Source organism: Coregonus clupeaformis, unplaced genomic scaffold, assembly GCF_020615455.1.
Source record: "Coregonus clupeaformis isolate EN_2021a unplaced genomic scaffold, ASM2061545v1 scaf0220, whole genome shotgun sequence".
Classification (NCBI taxonomy): Eukaryota; Metazoa; Chordata; class Actinopteri; order Salmoniformes; family Salmonidae; genus Coregonus; species Coregonus clupeaformis.
Window position 1 is genome coordinate 396,130 of NW_025533675.1, and position 17,015 is coordinate 413,144.

The window sequence follows — 17,015 nt, forward strand, 5'->3', positions numbered from 1 at the left end:
TACAACCATGGCCTCATGCAGTCTTTCACTATGATTACCAATGTCTTTACCTCATCACTATAACCCTGTCAATGCCACCTACCAACCTTACCACACTATCACTGGCATGCACTTTACTTACAGTCCCTCACTCACAGCTCTCTGACAGAGGATATAAAACATGCTTTATCTACACCACATGCCTTTTTACACAGTCCTTGCTCTTCCTTCTGATAATAACAAACCTGGAAAAATACTTCCATCATTCAATCCTGTATAACTAGCTAAAGCTTTACTGTGCATTGCCACACATATGCCTTAGTCATTAGTACATATCCCTTCTATCTTTCCTCAGTATTCCTTGTCATAGAAAGCCTTGGACTTTCTCTCCCTAGTCATAGACAGGCATTTCAAAAACATTATCTCTCCTCCACTTCCAGCTGAAAAACAGAAGAGCCTTTCTCTCTCTCCCCTATGCTATCTCTGTGGAAATCCCACTGAGGGGATAAAGAGAAGATTGTGTAGAAGAGACTCTATTGGCTGTGTATTCCTGTGAGCGTGATCCCGTCCTGAGTTTCTGCAGATTGGGGGGCAGGGAAAGCTGGGCACACCCTCCTCCGGAATGACACAAACGTGTAAACGGCGGCTCGCACACACTTAAGACTTAAAAAAAAAAATCTTCTTTATTTTTTCTTGAAAACATCTCAGTCCGTAGAGCAGAGAAGGAACAGTCCCCAGAATGAGCTTTTAAAAGGTATCAATCCTAAATGGAAATAAAAAGAAACACTAAAAATGGTAGCACGTTATCGTAGGGCGAGCAGGTGAGAGCGTCACCTGGGTAAGGGTGTTGCTGGTGGTTCAGTGTGGTCATAATGTCCATGGCCACAGGATATCCTATGGACCATTATTCATCAGAGTCCTTTTTTGCCTTTACAGCGAGGCTGGATGGATGAGTTTCCTGCAGGGACTCTACCAGAGAGAACAGCTTATTGCCATGAAGCAGTCTGCAGGCGCACACACACACACACACACACACACACACACACACACACACACACACACACACACACACACACACACACACACACCTGTTTGAAAGTCCAGAGTGATGGAGTGTGTTGCATTAGCTGCATGTGTATAACTGGTTGTGTGTGGTCGCACAGTATGCTATGGTGTGTTATTGCAGGTTGTTGCATTATTGAGCTAGGATTAGGTTAGTACAAGTTATTTGGCAACATAGCCTAGAGACCATATGATCAGTGTTGACAAAGGGTTGGACTGGGGAGTGAGCATTAGCCAGGGGTACCTGCCTGACATTAGCTAGGCTCAGGGAAGAGGCACTAGGCTCTTGTAGCATAATATACTTGTGTTTAATACTTGGTATCAAGTACTATATGAGTATCTACGATAGCAACATTACGGTGATATTAGAACTGTGTAAATGATCCTGCATCTGTCTGTCTGATCTAGGAGTGACGTTGGAGTGTAACTTTGTGTGTCTTTGTGTATTAGTGCTAGTGTTAGTGTTTGCACGTCTCTGTGTGCTTGTGTGTCCCTCTCTCACAGAGCTTTCATCTGCAGACTTGACTTAACCGTATGACCCAGAACAACCACAACATTCTATCCTCACACTCTCACAACGCAGAGTGACAACGTAAAAAAAGAAAAAACATCAGCCACTAATATCCCTGCTTGTCTCACTTACACCCTCCATTCTTATCCAATTAACACACAGACTTCAAAACAAAACAAAACGAAGAGCATGAAAATAAACTCAAAAGAAAAACTAAGGAAACCTGAACAGATACTGAACCCTGCTGCGCTCCTCCTGAGAGACGCAGTGACATCGAGGTGCCTCCAGGGAGGAGTGCTGAGCAGGAGAGCGCGCTGGGCTGCATCACAACTGACGCTTTTTACGAGGGTGAGGTGAAAGGGCAGCCCTCGTCGCTAGGCGTGGCCAAGTCATCGCTGGGGTCCAGGCTGTCCTTGGGGCTCAGCGTGCTGTGGGAGGGGGGCGGGGTAGACTCTGAGCGGGGTGGGGTCAGCTCTGAGTGGGGAGGGGTTTCAGGGGAGCTCTCCTGCCGTCCGTTGGTCGTGGGCTCGGTGGGCGTGGGGGGAGGCGTGACGATTGACGCACCCCCGCAGGGCACCACTGGGGGGTCAGAGGTCAGGTCGAGGACGGAGGGCGGAGTTGGGGTTGGCATCGTGGCCTGCTCGGTGGGGGTGGGCGTCAGGGCCACCGTTGGGATAGGGGCGCGGGGGTTGGAGTTATGCAGGAGCCCCTCCCCCAGAGAGAGGGAAGAGTCGCTGGGGACCAACGAGGGGGTCTTCTCCACCAGACGCCACTGCATGACACTGGTATCCTTCCCACCCGTGGACACTAAGTGACTGTCGTTGTACATGAAGGTCACATTAGTCACGTGACTGCTGTGGGCGCTATATTTGTGGCTCGGTGCCTGCGGAGGAAGGAGACACATGTCAGCACATTATATGATTTGAAGCTAATGTTACAGTATGTTACAGCCTTCGGAAAGTACTCAGACCCCATCTTGTTATGTTACAGCCTTATTCTAAAATGGATTCAATTGTTTTTTCCCCTCATCAATCTACACATAATACCCCATAATGACAAAGCAAAAACAGGTTTTTAGAAATGTTTGCTAATTTATATAAACTGAAATATCATATTTACATAAGTATTCAGACCCTTTACTCAGTACTTTACTCAGTACTTTGTTGGAGCACCTTTGGCAACGATTACAGCCTCGAGTCTTCTTGGGTAGGACGCTAAGAGCTTCGCACACCTGTATTTGGGGAGTTTCTCCCATTCATCTCTGCAGATCCTCTCAAGCTCTGTCAGGTTGGATGGGGAGCGTTGCTGCACAGCTATTTTCAGGTCTCTCCAGAGATGTTCGATCGGGTTCAAGTCCGGGCTATGGCTGGGCCACTCAATGACATTCAGACTCTTGTCCCGAAGCCACTCCTGCATTGTCTTGGCTGTGTGCTTAGGGTCGTTGTTCTGTTGGAAGGTGAACCTTTGCCCCAGTCTGAGGTCCTGAGCGCTCTGGAGCAGTTTCTCATCAAGTATCTCTTTGTACTTTGCTCCTTCATCTTTCCCTCAATCCTGACTAGTCTCCCAGTCCCTGCCACTGAAAAACATCCCCACAGCATGATGCTGCCACCACCATGCTTCACCGTAGGGATGGTGCCAAGTTTCCTCCAGATGTGACGCTTGGCATTCAAGGCAAAGAGTTTAATCTTGGTTTCATCAGACCAGAGTATCTTGTTTTTCATGGTCTGAGTCTTTAGGTGCCTTTTGGCAAACTCCAAGAGGGCTGTCATGTGCCTTTTACAGAGCAGTGGCTTCCGTCTGGCCACTCTACCATAAAGGCCTGATTGGTGGAGTTCTGCAGAGATGGTTGTCCTTCTGGAAGGTTCTCCACAGAGGAGCTCTGTCAGAGTGACCATCGGGTTCTTGGTCAACTCCCTGACCAAGGCCCTTCTACCCCGATAGGAAGAGTCTTGGTTGTTCCAAACTTCTTCCATTTAAGAGTGATGGAGGCCACTGTGTTCTTGGGGATCTACAATGCTGCAAAAAAAAATTTGGTACCCTTCCCCAGATCTGTGCCTCGACACAATCCTGTCTCGGAGCTGTACGGACAATTCCTTTGACCTCATGGCTTGGTTTTTGCTCTGACATGCACTGTCGAACTGTAGGACCTTATATAGACAGGTGTGAGCCTTTCCAAATAATTTCCAATCAATTGAATTTACCACAGGTGGACTCCAATCAATTTGTAGAAACATCTCAAGGATGATCAATGGAAACAGGATGCACCGGAGCTCAATTTCGAGTCTCATAGCAAAGGGTCTGAATACTTATGTAAATAAGGTATTTCTATTTTACATTTTTCATACATTTGCAAACATTTCTAAAAACTTGTTTTCACTTTGTCATTATGGGGTATTGTGTGTAGATTGCTGAGTAAAAAAAATATATAATCCATTTTAGAATAAGGCTGTAACGTAACAAAATGTGGAAAAAGTCAAGGGGTCTGAATACTTTCCAAAGGCACTGTACAGTATACGCTTAGTACAGGGATGGTAGCACTGAGCAGTGTTTAGTAAGGGGCTGGTACTTAGGGGCCAGGGCTGGCTTACCTTGGGTCTGGCGCAGGGGTACTGGAAGAGGTGCACTTTGCAGAAGTCATCAGCCAGAGCAATCACCTTCCTGTTGTGGGATCTGATCAGGGCGTTGATGTCTGTGCCATCGGAGCCCTCAGGCCACACTCCTGGAAGACACACACACACACACACACACACACACATATACATTGGTTTTCTTGCCCCACTATCACAGATAAAATATGGAGTCAAAGCAGTGAACCTACGTGTGCTATCCACATGTGCATGTACATGAAGCCATGTGAAAAGCATACCACCAGAGGGCAGACCAACACTATAAGAGAGACATCACATACTTCATTCACCTCTCCATGCACACTAACATTCACAATACACTCTCCCTATCTTACTTTCCCTCTCTCACGGGTGTGTACAAAAACATGTGCACATGCACATACAGAAGTGATCACTTCACACACATATGAATACTCTATTCTCAGGTGTCCTATCAGTTACAGCCAGTGGCGTCAGTTCAGCTAAACCTAAGGTATGGCAAAGTGGGGTGTATAGAAATACACAAAGCAGGTGGAGTGAAACGCTGTTCACACTTACCAATCCAAAACCAAGATAAAAAGAAAGTAGGCAGAAAGATGAAAGTAGGCAAATAATCTAAAAGAGCTTAAATAACAGACTTTGCAGACATCAATTAATTATTATTGGACAGAAATAAGTGATACATGTACAGTATACTCAGCATCTGTTGCAAGTAAGAAAAGGCTATTATTTATTAAACTAAAGGGATATTTATGTGTGAGATATTCAGTAATTATATGTGGGGATTTAAATACGGTGACAGAACCTAATGATCAGGTATCTCAGACAATTTCAGACATTTAAATATTAACTGGAACAGTCTCTTGAACAAAACTTTTTATAAAGTGACATTGATTAATTATATGGTGGTGAACCTGACCCATGCTGAAACGAAACACTGTATTAAAAAATCCACTCTGTGCACAACTGTCAGAAAGAGTGTAGTAAAGTGGATTTGTTTTGTCAAAAGTAAATTGTGTCTAATGCCTAATTGTCACGATGAAGAGAATTTTGAACACCTTTTAGTGAAATACTACAGAACTAAAGAAATATGGTATTTTATGAGAAATATCGGGTTTGATGTAGTGTCTTCAGAAAGTATTCACACCCCTTTACTTTTTCCACATTTTGTTGTGTTACAAAGTAGGATTAAAGTGGATGTAATTATCATTTTTTTGTCAACGATCTACACAAAATACTTTGTAATGTCAAATTGGAAGAAAAATGTGAACATTTGTAAATAAATAAAACACTAATATATCTTGATTAGAGAAGTATTCAACCCCCTGAGTCAATACATTTTAGAATGGCCTTTGACAGCGATTACAGCTGTGAGTCTTTCTGGGTACAGTGGCTTGCGAAAGTATTCACCCCCCCATTTTTTCCTATTTTGTTGCCTTATTTTGGGGGGGTTTGTATCATTTGATTTATACTACTTTGAAGATGCAAAATATTTTTTATTGTGAAATAAACAAGAAATAAGACAAAAAAACTGAAGACTTGAGTGTGCATAACTATTCACCCCCCAAAGTCAATACTTTGTAGAGCCACCTTTTGCAGCAATTACAGCTGCAAGTCTCTTGGGGAATGTCTCTATAAGCTTGGCACATCTAGCCACTGAGATTTTTGCCCATTCTACAAGGCAAACCTGCTCCAGCTCCTTCAAGTTGGATGGGTTCCGCTGGTGTACAGCAATCTTTAAGTCATAACACAGATTCTCAATTGGATAGAGGTCTGGGCTTTGACTAGGCCATTCCAAGACATGTAAATGTTTCCCCTTAAACCACTCGAGTGTTGCTTTAGCAGTATGCTTAGGGCCATTGTCCTGCTGGAAGGTGGACCTCCGTCCCAGTCTCAAATCTCTGGAAGACTGAAACAGGTTTCCCTCAAGAATTTCCCAATATTTAGCGCCATTCATCATTCCTTCAATTCTGACCAGTTTCCAAGTCCCTGCCAATGAAAAACATCCCCACAGCATGATGCTGCCACCACTATGTTTCACTGTGGGGATGGTGTTCTCGGGGTGATGAGAGGTGTTGGGTTTGCGCCAGACATAGCGTTTTCCTTGATGGCCAAAAAGCTACATTTAAGTCTCATCTGACCAGAGTACCTTCTTCCATATGTTTGGGGACTCTCCCACATGCCTTTTGGCGAACACCAAATGTGTTTGCTTATTTTTTTCATTAAACAATGGCTTTTTTCTTGCCACTCTGCCGTGAAGCCCAGCTCTGTGGAGTGTACGGCTTAAAGTGGTCCTATGGACAGATACTCCAATCTCCGCTGTGGAGCTTTGCAGCTCCTTCAGGGTTATCTTTGGTCTCTTTGTTGCCTCTCTGATTAATGCCCTCTTTGCCTGTCCGTGAGTTTTGGTGGGCGGCCCTCTCTTGGCAGGTTTGTTGTGCTGCCATATTCTTTCAATTTTTTAATAATGGATTTAACGGTGCTCTGTGGGATGTTCAAAGTTTCTGATATTATTTCTGATTTGTACTTCTCCACAACTTTGTCCCTGACCTGTTTGGTGAGCTCCTTGGTCTTCATTGTGCCGCTTGCTTGGTGGTGCCCCTTGCTTAGTGAGGTTGCAGACTCTGGGGCTTTTCAGAACAGGTGTATATATACTGAGATCATGTGACACTTAAATAAAGTCCACCTGTGTGCAATCTAACTAATTATGTGACTTCTGAAGGTAATTGGTTGCACCAGATCTTATTTAGGGGCTTCATAGCAAAGGGGGTGAATACATATGCATGCACTACTTTTCCGTTATACATTTCTTTGGAAACAAGTAATTTTTTGAATTTCACTTCACCCAATTTGGACTATTTTGTGTATGAAATCCAAATAAAAATCAATTTAAATTACAGGGTGTAACGCAACAAAATAGGAAAAACGCCAAGGAGGATGAATACTTTTGCAAAGCACTGTAAGTCTCTATGAGCTTTGCACACCTGGATTGAACATTTTTGGCAATATTCTTTAAAGAATTCTTCAAGCACTGTCAAGCTGCTTGTTGATCATTGCTAAACAGCCTTGCCATAGATTTTCAAGCCGATTTAAGTCAAAACTGTAAGTAGGCCACTCAGGGACATTCAATGTCATCTTGGTAAGCAACTCCAGTGTATATTTGGCCTTGTGTTTTAGGTTTGGTTATTGTCCTGCTGAAATGTGCATTTTCTCCCAGTGTCTGTTGGAAAGCAGACTAAACTAGGTTTTCCTCTAGGATTTTATCTGTGCTTAGCTCTATTCCGTTTCTTTTTATCCTAAAAAACTCCCTAGTTCTTGCAGATGACAAGCATACCCATATGCAGCCACCACCTGCTTGAAAATATGAAGAGTGGTACTCAGTGATGTGTTGGATTTGCCCCAAACTTAACGCTTGGTATTCAGGACATAAAGTTTATTTATTTGCCACATTTTTTGCAGTTTTACTTTAGTGCCTTATTGCAAACAGGATGCATGTTTTGGAATATGTTTTATTTTGTACAGGCTTCTTTCTTTTCACTCTGTAAATTAGGTTAGCACAGTCATTAATCTCCATAACTGTTTTATAGTCACCATTGGCCTCATGGTGAAATCACTGAGCAGATTCCTTCTTCTCCGGCAACTGAGTAAGGAAGGACGCCTGTATCTTTGCAGTGACTGGGTGTATTGATACACCATCCAAAGTGTAATTAATAACTTCACCATGCTCAAAGGGATATTCAATGTCTGCTTTATAAAATGTTTACCCATCTACCAATAGGTACCCTTCTTTGTGGGGCATTGGAAAAACTCCCTGGTCTTTGTGGTTGAATCTGTGTTTCAAATTCACTGCTCAACTGAAGGACCTTACAGATAATTGTACACTATATATACAAAAGTATGTGGACACCCCTTCAAATTAGTGGATTCTGCTATTTCAGCCACTTCCATTGCTGACAGGTGTATACAATCGAGCACACAGCCATGAAATCTCATTAGACAAACATTGGCAGTAGAATGGCCTTACTGAAGAGCTCAGTGACTTTCAACGTGGCACCGTTATAGGATGCCACCTTCCCAAGTAGTCAGTTCGTCAAATTTCTGCCCTGCTAGAGCAGCACGGTCAACTGTAAGTGCTGTTATTGTGAAGTGGAAACGTCTAGGAGCAAGAACTGCTCAGTCGCGAAGTGGTTGGCCACACAAGCTCACAGAACGGGACCGGCGAGTGCTGAAGCGCATAGTGTGTAAAAATCGTCTGTCCTCAGTTGCAACACTCACTACCGAGTTCCAAACTGCTTCTGGAAACAACGTCAGCACAATAACTATTAGTCATGAGCTTCATGAAATGGGTTAAAGCCTAAGATCACCATGCGCAATGCCAAGCGTCGGCTTGAGTGGTGTAAAGTTCTCCGCCATTGGACTCTTGAGCAGTGGAAACGTGTTCTCTGGAGTGATCAATCACGCTTCACCATCTGGCAGGCCGTAGGAAGAATCTGGGTTTGGTGGATGCCAGGAGAACGCTACCTGCCCCAATGCATAGTGCCAACTGTAAAGTTTGGTGGAGGAGCAATAATGTTCTGGGGCTGTTTTACATGGTTCGGGCTAGTTCCAGTGAAGGGAAATCTTAACGCTACAGCATACAATGACATCTTAGACGATTCTGTGCTTCCAACTTTGTGGCAACAGTTTTGGGAAGGCCATTTCCTGTTTCAGCATGGAATGCCCCTGTGCACAAAGTGAGATCCATACAGAAATGGTTTGTCGAGATCGGTGTGGAACCCCATCAAACACCTTTGGGATGAATTGGAACGCCGACTGCGAGCCAGGCCCAATCGCACAACATCAGTGCCCGACCTCACTAATGCTTTTGTGGCTGAATGGAAGCAAGTCCCCGCAACAATGTTCCAACATCTAGTAGAAAGCTTTCCCAGATGAGTGCAGGCTGTTATAGCAGCAAAGGGGGAACCAACTCCATATTAATGCCAATGATTTTGGAATGAGATGTTTGACCAGCAGGTGTCCACATTTTGGTAATGTAGTGTATGTGTGGGGTACAGAGATGAGGTAGTAATTCAAAAGTCATGCTAAACACTATTATTATAGTCCATGCAACTTATGAGTCCATGCAAATATTTATTACTGAACTTATTTAGGCTTGCCATTACAAAGGGGTTGAATACTTATTGACTCAAGACATTTCAGCTTTTTATTTAATATTATTTTTTATTTTTTAAATCTAAAAACGTAAATCCACTTTTACATTATGGGGTATTGTGTGTAGGCCAGTGACCAAAAAAATCTCAATTTAATGCATTTTAAATTCAGGCTGTAACACAACTAAATGTGGAGAAAGTCAAGGGGTGTGAATACTTTCTGAAGGCACTGTATGCCTATGTATAAATCCCAAGTCTGTCTTTCAAAGGGGTCTTCAATATACACATGGTATGGAGGACAATAATATGCATCTAAATTAGCAAATAAATATTGTGGACATTATGCACTGTATTGTGAACAGTCAAATGTGGATAGCAAGATGCCTATAAGACTAGAAAACAACCTTTTTATTCAAACACCATTTTGTTATTATTTGTTTTACAAATCAAAACAGAACTAAAAAGAAATGATATGGACAAACAAACAAAAATCCATGTACACTATTAAATCTGTAAATATTTCTTATGTAATTATAAACTCAAATGTATTGATGTGAAAGTTGATTTGTATTTATGTCAATTATTTATAAAATGGGAAAAACTTCAATAAAGATTATTTTTAAACAAAAAAAAGTGGGGTGAGTAGAAATACCCCAACCACCAACCCCCTATTATTTTTGTAAATTAAGCTAATTTACTAAAAACTCTAAAATGCTATTTGGAGAACAAAATAACAAAAATGCCCTAGACATTAATTATCACAGCAATATTCGGTTTTAAAGTCTGTGGGACGGCATATACAATGTCAACCACTACTCAACATCATCATTTATTTTATTTTATTTATCATCATAAATTGACTAATTTACTTGTGGAACTGCCCATACAGTGCAACATGAAAAATACGCATAATACACGCTATCAGGTCACAACGAGGCCGACTTCAAATGCCAACATCAATGTAAAAGTAACCGGAGCACATAACTGCTGACCACCAATGCAAACTATGCCAGATAAAGCCTACACATGCATTGAAATAAAAGGCATACATCAAAGGACTTACTTAGAATTACAATCGACAAGGAAGCATGAAGACAAAAAAACTTGACCAAAGAATGGACAGCGCCTCGGTACAGGTAGGCATAGTGGAGCTCCGTGGCATGGTGCTGAATGGATAGCGCCTCTGTCTAGTAGCCAGCTATAATTATTCTGTTTGTGGGCAGTTAGACATTTTTGGGGTACAGTTAGGAAGCCTACAATGCTTATATGAAGCTCATAACTGGCACGCAGACCTTTAGAAATGGTAGGATCAATTCAGTGGCGGTCGGTGCCATTTAAGACTGGGGAGGACAATTTATTTTTTCATGAGCATGGCCTTATTTCTATTACAGCATATTGTATGACTGTCATTCATATTCCATTCACCCAGCTCAATGTAACATCGATAGGTTTAAGCTACTACATGTTACTCGACTTTTCCCTATACCCATCACGAGGTTGCTACAACCTAGCCTACGAATTCAAGTTTACAATGTAGGTGCAAAGGTCGAGAGAAAAATGTGAGTAATCAAGCTGACAGACAGTGACACATTCAATACCGCCTTGCACAATCTTGCCTGCATCTAGCTGATCTAGGGTGTAATCATTAGTCCAAACAGTTGCCAACGAGTTTCTATTGGACAAATCCAGGTATGTTTATCCACGCTTCGTTCTGTTTGCATCCATTTAAGAAACGTCTTAACAGAATCAGCAGAATAAATACACCCCGATCCCCCCCAAAGACAACCACATACAAACAGCATGATCTCTTTGCTCGTTGTATAAAAACTTTTCCAAGCCAAACCTTCAAATCATAACCGCTACACACGGCCTACATTGTTGTCACCATATTAGCTAACATCATAGTCAACATAGCTACTAGAACTAATGCGTTAGTAAACCCACTACAATCATGCAATACAGTGTACAGCAAGCAGTTTAGAAGTTACACCGGCAGGCCCCGGTGGCAATAAATTAATAAAACCAAAAGCTTACCTTGACTTGGAAGAGTTCTCGTGTTGGATAGCCATAGCCAGCTAGCTAACATAGCATCCCTCTCTGTTTGAGCCGGGTGTTTGAGTAGGCTAAACTTGCTAGCTGCATTCGCTAGCTAGCTGCAATATGCAACTTTTTGGGTGATCCGACCAAATTCACATATAAATATATGTTATAATGTGTGCAAGTCTAAGAAGAGGTAAATCTATTCTATCTGCGCTATTTCTATGCTTCCCGTTCTTATGTTTTGTTTTTGCATCTTTTACTTTCGGTTTTGTACACCATCTTCAAACAGCTGAAAATACAATATTTTTGGTTATGGAAAATATATTTCACAGCGGTTTAGATGGTACAATGATTCTCTACTGGCTTGTTCTGTCACAAACTGAAATTAAGCGAACTATTAGAATTTTAGCAAGAAGGCAATGGCGGAGTGATTTCTACATAGTGCATCTTTAAGTGAAAGTTAATATATAGCTAGCTCTCTCTCCCTCTTCTCTTTCATTTTTGAAGAAATTAATTTGTTCAAAACTGTTCAACTATTGTATTTCTCTCTTTGAGTCAACTACTCACCACATTCTATTCACTACAGTTCTAGCTAGCTGTAGCTTATGTTTTCAGTGCTAGATTCATTGTCTGATCCTTTGATTGGGTGAACAACATGTCAGTTAATCCTGCAAGAGCTCTGATAGGTTGGAGGACGTCCTCCGGAAGTTGTCATAATTATTGTGTAAGTCTATGAAAGGGGGTGAGAACCACAAGCCTCATAGGATTTGTATTGAAGTCAATGTGCCCAGAGGAGGACGGAAACTAGCTGTCCTCCGGCTAGACCATGGTGCTTCCCTACAGAGTGCTGCTGAGGCAACTGTAGACCTTCATTGCAAAACAGTGTGTTTTAATCAATTATTTGGTGATGTGAATATATCTAGTATAGTTTTATCTAAAAAGGAAAACTTTTGTAATGTTTCACTATTTTTATGAAATTCATTGAGTAGGATGGTCTTCCCCTTCCTCCTCTGAGGAGCCTCCACTGGATCAATTGTAAATCGTCACTCCACATGAAAAAGGTTCCCGACCCCCTACTATAGGCTATATGAAGCCACCCTAGTGGAATGGCGCATACAGTGTATTATGACAGTGTCATTGTCTCGTTGCGATGCATTCAGAGATGTTCCTCATAATGTGTGAGCCCAGCTCATTTTTGCATTTGCCTGTCTGCATTATTCGCCAGGGAAGGGAAAAATTCTGCAAATATTGAAGCATTATATCAACAAGGTGGCTCTGAGAATATTGAAACATTGCATCAACGAATGAGGCGGCTCGGAGACTATTGAAACATTTTGTATCAACAACGCGGCTCCGAGAATATAGATATTGCAACATAGTAACCAACTACAAGGCAGCTTGCGCAAATTCTTCCCTGAGCCGGCTTGTCTCGGTCTGATTATTGTGTTGCCTACGTAGCAGTTGCACTATCTGGTTGCTCATTATATAAAAAAACAGCCCTTCATCCACACTATAGCTAAATAACTTAGCAATATTTTATGATGTTTGGCAAGATTGATCTGTTAGAATATTATAGCAGAGGCAGGTAGTCTACGGGTAGGGATTAGGGATGCAGGCAGAGATTGATGAAGTAGGCCTACAGCAAGAAGCTAAAAAAAGTTTGCCCAACAAAGTAATCATTCATTATTTGCATTATCTCAATTATCATTCTCTCACTGCATTACAATGGACATTTGTTATTGCCTACAATTGTTATTGGCTTTGAAGCCATGAACAGGACATGTATTTTGGGGAAAATGCTCTAAATATTTTCATACCAATAGGCCTACTTAAAACCAAAATTGCACTAGCCTACTGGTCGAATGAATGAAAATAACGATTAGGCCTTCAGCTATCACAACCTATATTTTAATAGCAATAAAACAGCTTTTGGCTTCGAATGGTCAGCAAAAAGGAGGGCTCCCCACCTCTCAATTCCCAATTCAATTAACCCCTGGCTATCAGATTACAACAAGGCTTGTTGCCTACTTACATTTTTGGGTCTGATCATTACGCCCCTGGTTGCAGCCTCAGACAATCTACTGGCTGAGAACTGAGAAATCTAAAAGTCAAGAGTTAACTATTTTCATAAAGAGCTGAAATATGTGGAGTGGGGGGCTGATGTGGAGTGTGGGGGGGGGCTTAGTGAAAAAGAGAGAGAGAGAGAGAGAGAAAGAGACACAGAGAAAGAAAGAGATGGACAGAGAGACAAAAAAATAAAGAGGGAGAGAGAAATAAAGAAAGATTGAGAGACAGATATTGAGAATAGAGAAAGAGAGAGAGATACCACATAACACAACATACTGCAGTGGGACAAAACCAGTAGTGAAAGCACAGCAGGGACAATTCTGGTAGCGGAGAGTTGGAATGGAAGGACATTAAATTGCTGTTATTCAAATTAGAGCTCTTGATTTCCTTTCACTGTTACAAACTTGTGTATGACATCTAAAAAACTGAATAAGAAAGAGAGTAGAGAAAGAGAGAGAGAGGATGAACGAAGGAGGGGAGAAAAACAAGGGGCAAAAGGCAGAACGTCTGTAAGAGTGCGTGTGATAAGTTGCTGATGTGCAAACTCCCAAACCACACTCTCTGTTTAGTAATAGGACTCATAGAAACATAAATTGCAGCCACACACCCATAGAAGCTTATACACCCACATCAGTAAAAATAAAACGCACAGAAACACACAAACAGATCCAGCATAGCACAGCCAAGAACAGTGCCAAAGTGTTTTAGGATGAATCACGCCAACAAGAAAAGCAAAACCAATCCCACCATATCCCTATATATAACCCAGGTACTCACCGAAGACATGGTAACCCAGCACACAGGTGTAGGTGGCCCAGTCAATGTCCTTGCACTCAGAGCGGTTACGGATGTACTTGCAGCCGTTTGGAATGTCCCCTGCAAAGAGGATAGAACCAAGTCAGGGCATAGCTTAAGGGGATACTTCACAATAGAAGTGTAATGCAAAAGGTATGACTTTCATGAGCTATACTGTAAGTTGGTTTAGCACAATTACTTAAAAAAAGTTAATAAAAACATACACTGATTGCTAAATATTGCTTCATGGATCAGTAACATAGCATGAGGTTAAATCAATTAAGCTGTTGCTGTAGTCTCACTTAAGCATGACAATCATTCGTAGGTGTGTTTACTCACAGTAGAGGATCTCGTAGTCTCCTGAGTTGGACATGATGAACTTGTTGTCAGGGGACCAGTCAAGATGTGTGATGTAGCTGGAATGTCCCTGTTAACCACATAGAATGAGAAGGCTTGGTAAATGATTTAGAGAGCTGAAACAGTTAATGGTATATATATATATATATATATATATATATATATATATATATATATATATATATATTTTTTTTGGGGGGGGTATTTTCCCCCCAATTTCGTAATATCCAATTGTGATCCAATTACGACCTTGTCTCATCGCTGCAACTCCCCAACAAGCTCGGGAGAGGCGAAGGTCGAGTCATGCGTCCTCAGAAACATGACACGCTTAACCACACTTCTTAACACCCGCCCGCTTAACCCGGAAGCCAGCCGCACCAATGTGTCGGAGGAAACACTGTTCAACGACCGAAGTCAGCCTGCAGGCGCCTGGCCCGCCACAAGGAGTCGCTAGAGCACGATAAGCCAAGTAAAGCCCCCCCGGCCAAACCTTCCCCTAACCCGGACAACGCTGAGCCAATTGTGCGCCGCCCTAAGGGACTCCCGGTCACGGCCCGTTGTGACACAGCTTGGGATCGAACCCAGGTCTGTAGTGACACCTCAAGCACTGTGATGCAGTGCCTTAGACCACTGCGCCACTCGGGAGGCCGTAGTTAATGGTCTTTTAATGGAGCTAGGGACATGTACAGCATGTATAGTACAGCTAACTTAGTTTTGCACATAATTTCATGTGAGATTTTTGCCTTTATAAAAGTTCACTATCTAGGGAGCGAACTCCACCTTCCACCTCAGCCCATAGGAGGAGACACTGTGTGTGTGTGTGTGTGTGTGTGTGTGTGTGTGTGTGTGTGCATGTCTGTCTGTCCTCCCCCTCACTCAGGGTCAGGGAGGGAATCTCTGTTTGCCTATCTTGGCACTGTTTGATTTCCTTCAAGTCTGCAGGCTTCCCTCCAACACAAAGACCCATACACACATGCAATCATACACATACATGCAAACACACAAACTTTTACACACAGGAATGTCATTGACATCCTGCCAAGCTAGACACTCCGCAGCTGCTGACCTCACTTTCTCACGCAAACACATACAAATCTGAATCCCATACTGAACGAAACACACGCACGCACAAACGCGCACACACACAAAGTTGATGTATTTCTCTGTTTATACATTTCCCTATTTATACGCACAACCCTGTAGTTCTTTCTATGAACAACAGGACATCCATATTTGTGTCCCTAAAAATTCCAATAAATAACATAGTTATACACTGAGTGTACAAAACATTAGGACTGACCATGTGAATCCAGGTGAAAGCTTTGATCCCTTATTGATGTCACTTGTTAAATCCACTTCAAATCAGTGTAGATGAAAGCGAGGAGACAGATTAAATAAAGATTTTTAAGCCTTGAGACAGGTGAGTAGTCATGCTGTACTTCGCTCCGCAGGTAATATGACACATTACAATGGAACGATTTGATTAGTGTAATGTTGGCTAGCTACATAGTTGTATTTGTATCAAAGATAAAGGTGTAGTATAGAGTAACTATCGAGGTTAGCTAGCCAGCTACATTCGTTCGCAGTGACGCCGTTTTTCAAACAAAGTCAACACCGCAGCCATTGCTAGCTAGCCAACACTACCAGCTACTAGCTAGCAGTACTGTAGTAACTAAATACAATATCCTTTTAGCCAGCTACATTCGTTCGCAGCGACGCCGTTTTTCAAACAAAGTCATCACCGCAGCCATTGCTAGCTAGCCAACGCTACCAGCTAGCAGTACTATAGCAACTAAATACAATTTAATTTTAGCCAGCTACATTCGTTGCTTAACGACGCCGCTTTTTCAAACAAAGTCAACACAGCAGCCATTGCTAGCTAGCCAACACTACCAGCTAGCAGTACTATATCTTTGTGCTAGCTAGCCAACGTTTAATTATTGCTGCGTTATGAAAGGAACTAGACACGGACACGAATTATCTGTTTAGTGTGTTAACACACTATTGGTAGTTTGTTGTAACCAAGTATTGGTGCTAAACCGTGTGTTATTGGATGCTAGCATGCTAGTTAGCTATGGCGTCATAGTTAGCTAGCTGAATAAAGTAAGTTGAGTCTACTCCTTGAAACATTGAACCGCTGTAGTTTGCAACTATTCTAATTTCTAAAGTGGAAGTTGGGAGAGTTTTATTCGGGTGTTTCAGTGAAACAATCATAGTTTCTGAGGTGGAAGTTGGGAGAGTTATATTTGGGAGTTGTGGTGAGGGAGGCCCTGCTCTCTCCTTTCCCAGATGTTTAGTTCATTTCATTCCGATCTCCTCTGCATTATTGTAGCCATTTGCTACAGCCTGTCAACTATGCCTCTGCCTATCCCTGTTCTCTCCTCTCCGCACAGGCTACACAAACGCCTCACACCGCGTGGCTGCTGCCTCTCTAACCTGGTGGTCCCT

At 42.3% G+C, this 17,015-nt stretch overlaps 1 protein-coding gene across 5 annotated transcripts in view; it reads right to left on the minus strand.

The window, feature by feature from the left end:
- Positions 1-571: 571 nt before the first annotated feature.
- LOC121569407 (echinoderm microtubule-associated protein-like 4) overlaps positions 572-17,015 on the minus strand; it is a 116,476-nt gene continuing 100,032 nt past the window's right edge. For 4 of the 5 annotated variants that reach the window (XM_045214237.1, XM_045214236.1, XM_045214235.1 and 1 more), the window contains 4 exons: positions 14,550-14,637; positions 14,193-14,291; positions 4,141-4,271; positions 572-2,435 (listed from right to left, as the gene is read on the minus strand). In XM_045214237.1, the coding sequence (XP_045070172.1) occupies positions 1,893-2,435; positions 4,141-4,271; positions 14,193-14,291; positions 14,550-14,637 (861 nt within the window). In that variant the 3' untranslated portion in view covers positions 572-1,892. Of the gene's footprint in view, positions 2,436-4,140; positions 4,272-13,234; positions 13,506-14,192; positions 14,292-14,549; positions 14,638-17,015 lie in introns of those variants that run through there. The other variant, XM_045214238.1, reaches the window with a different exon arrangement.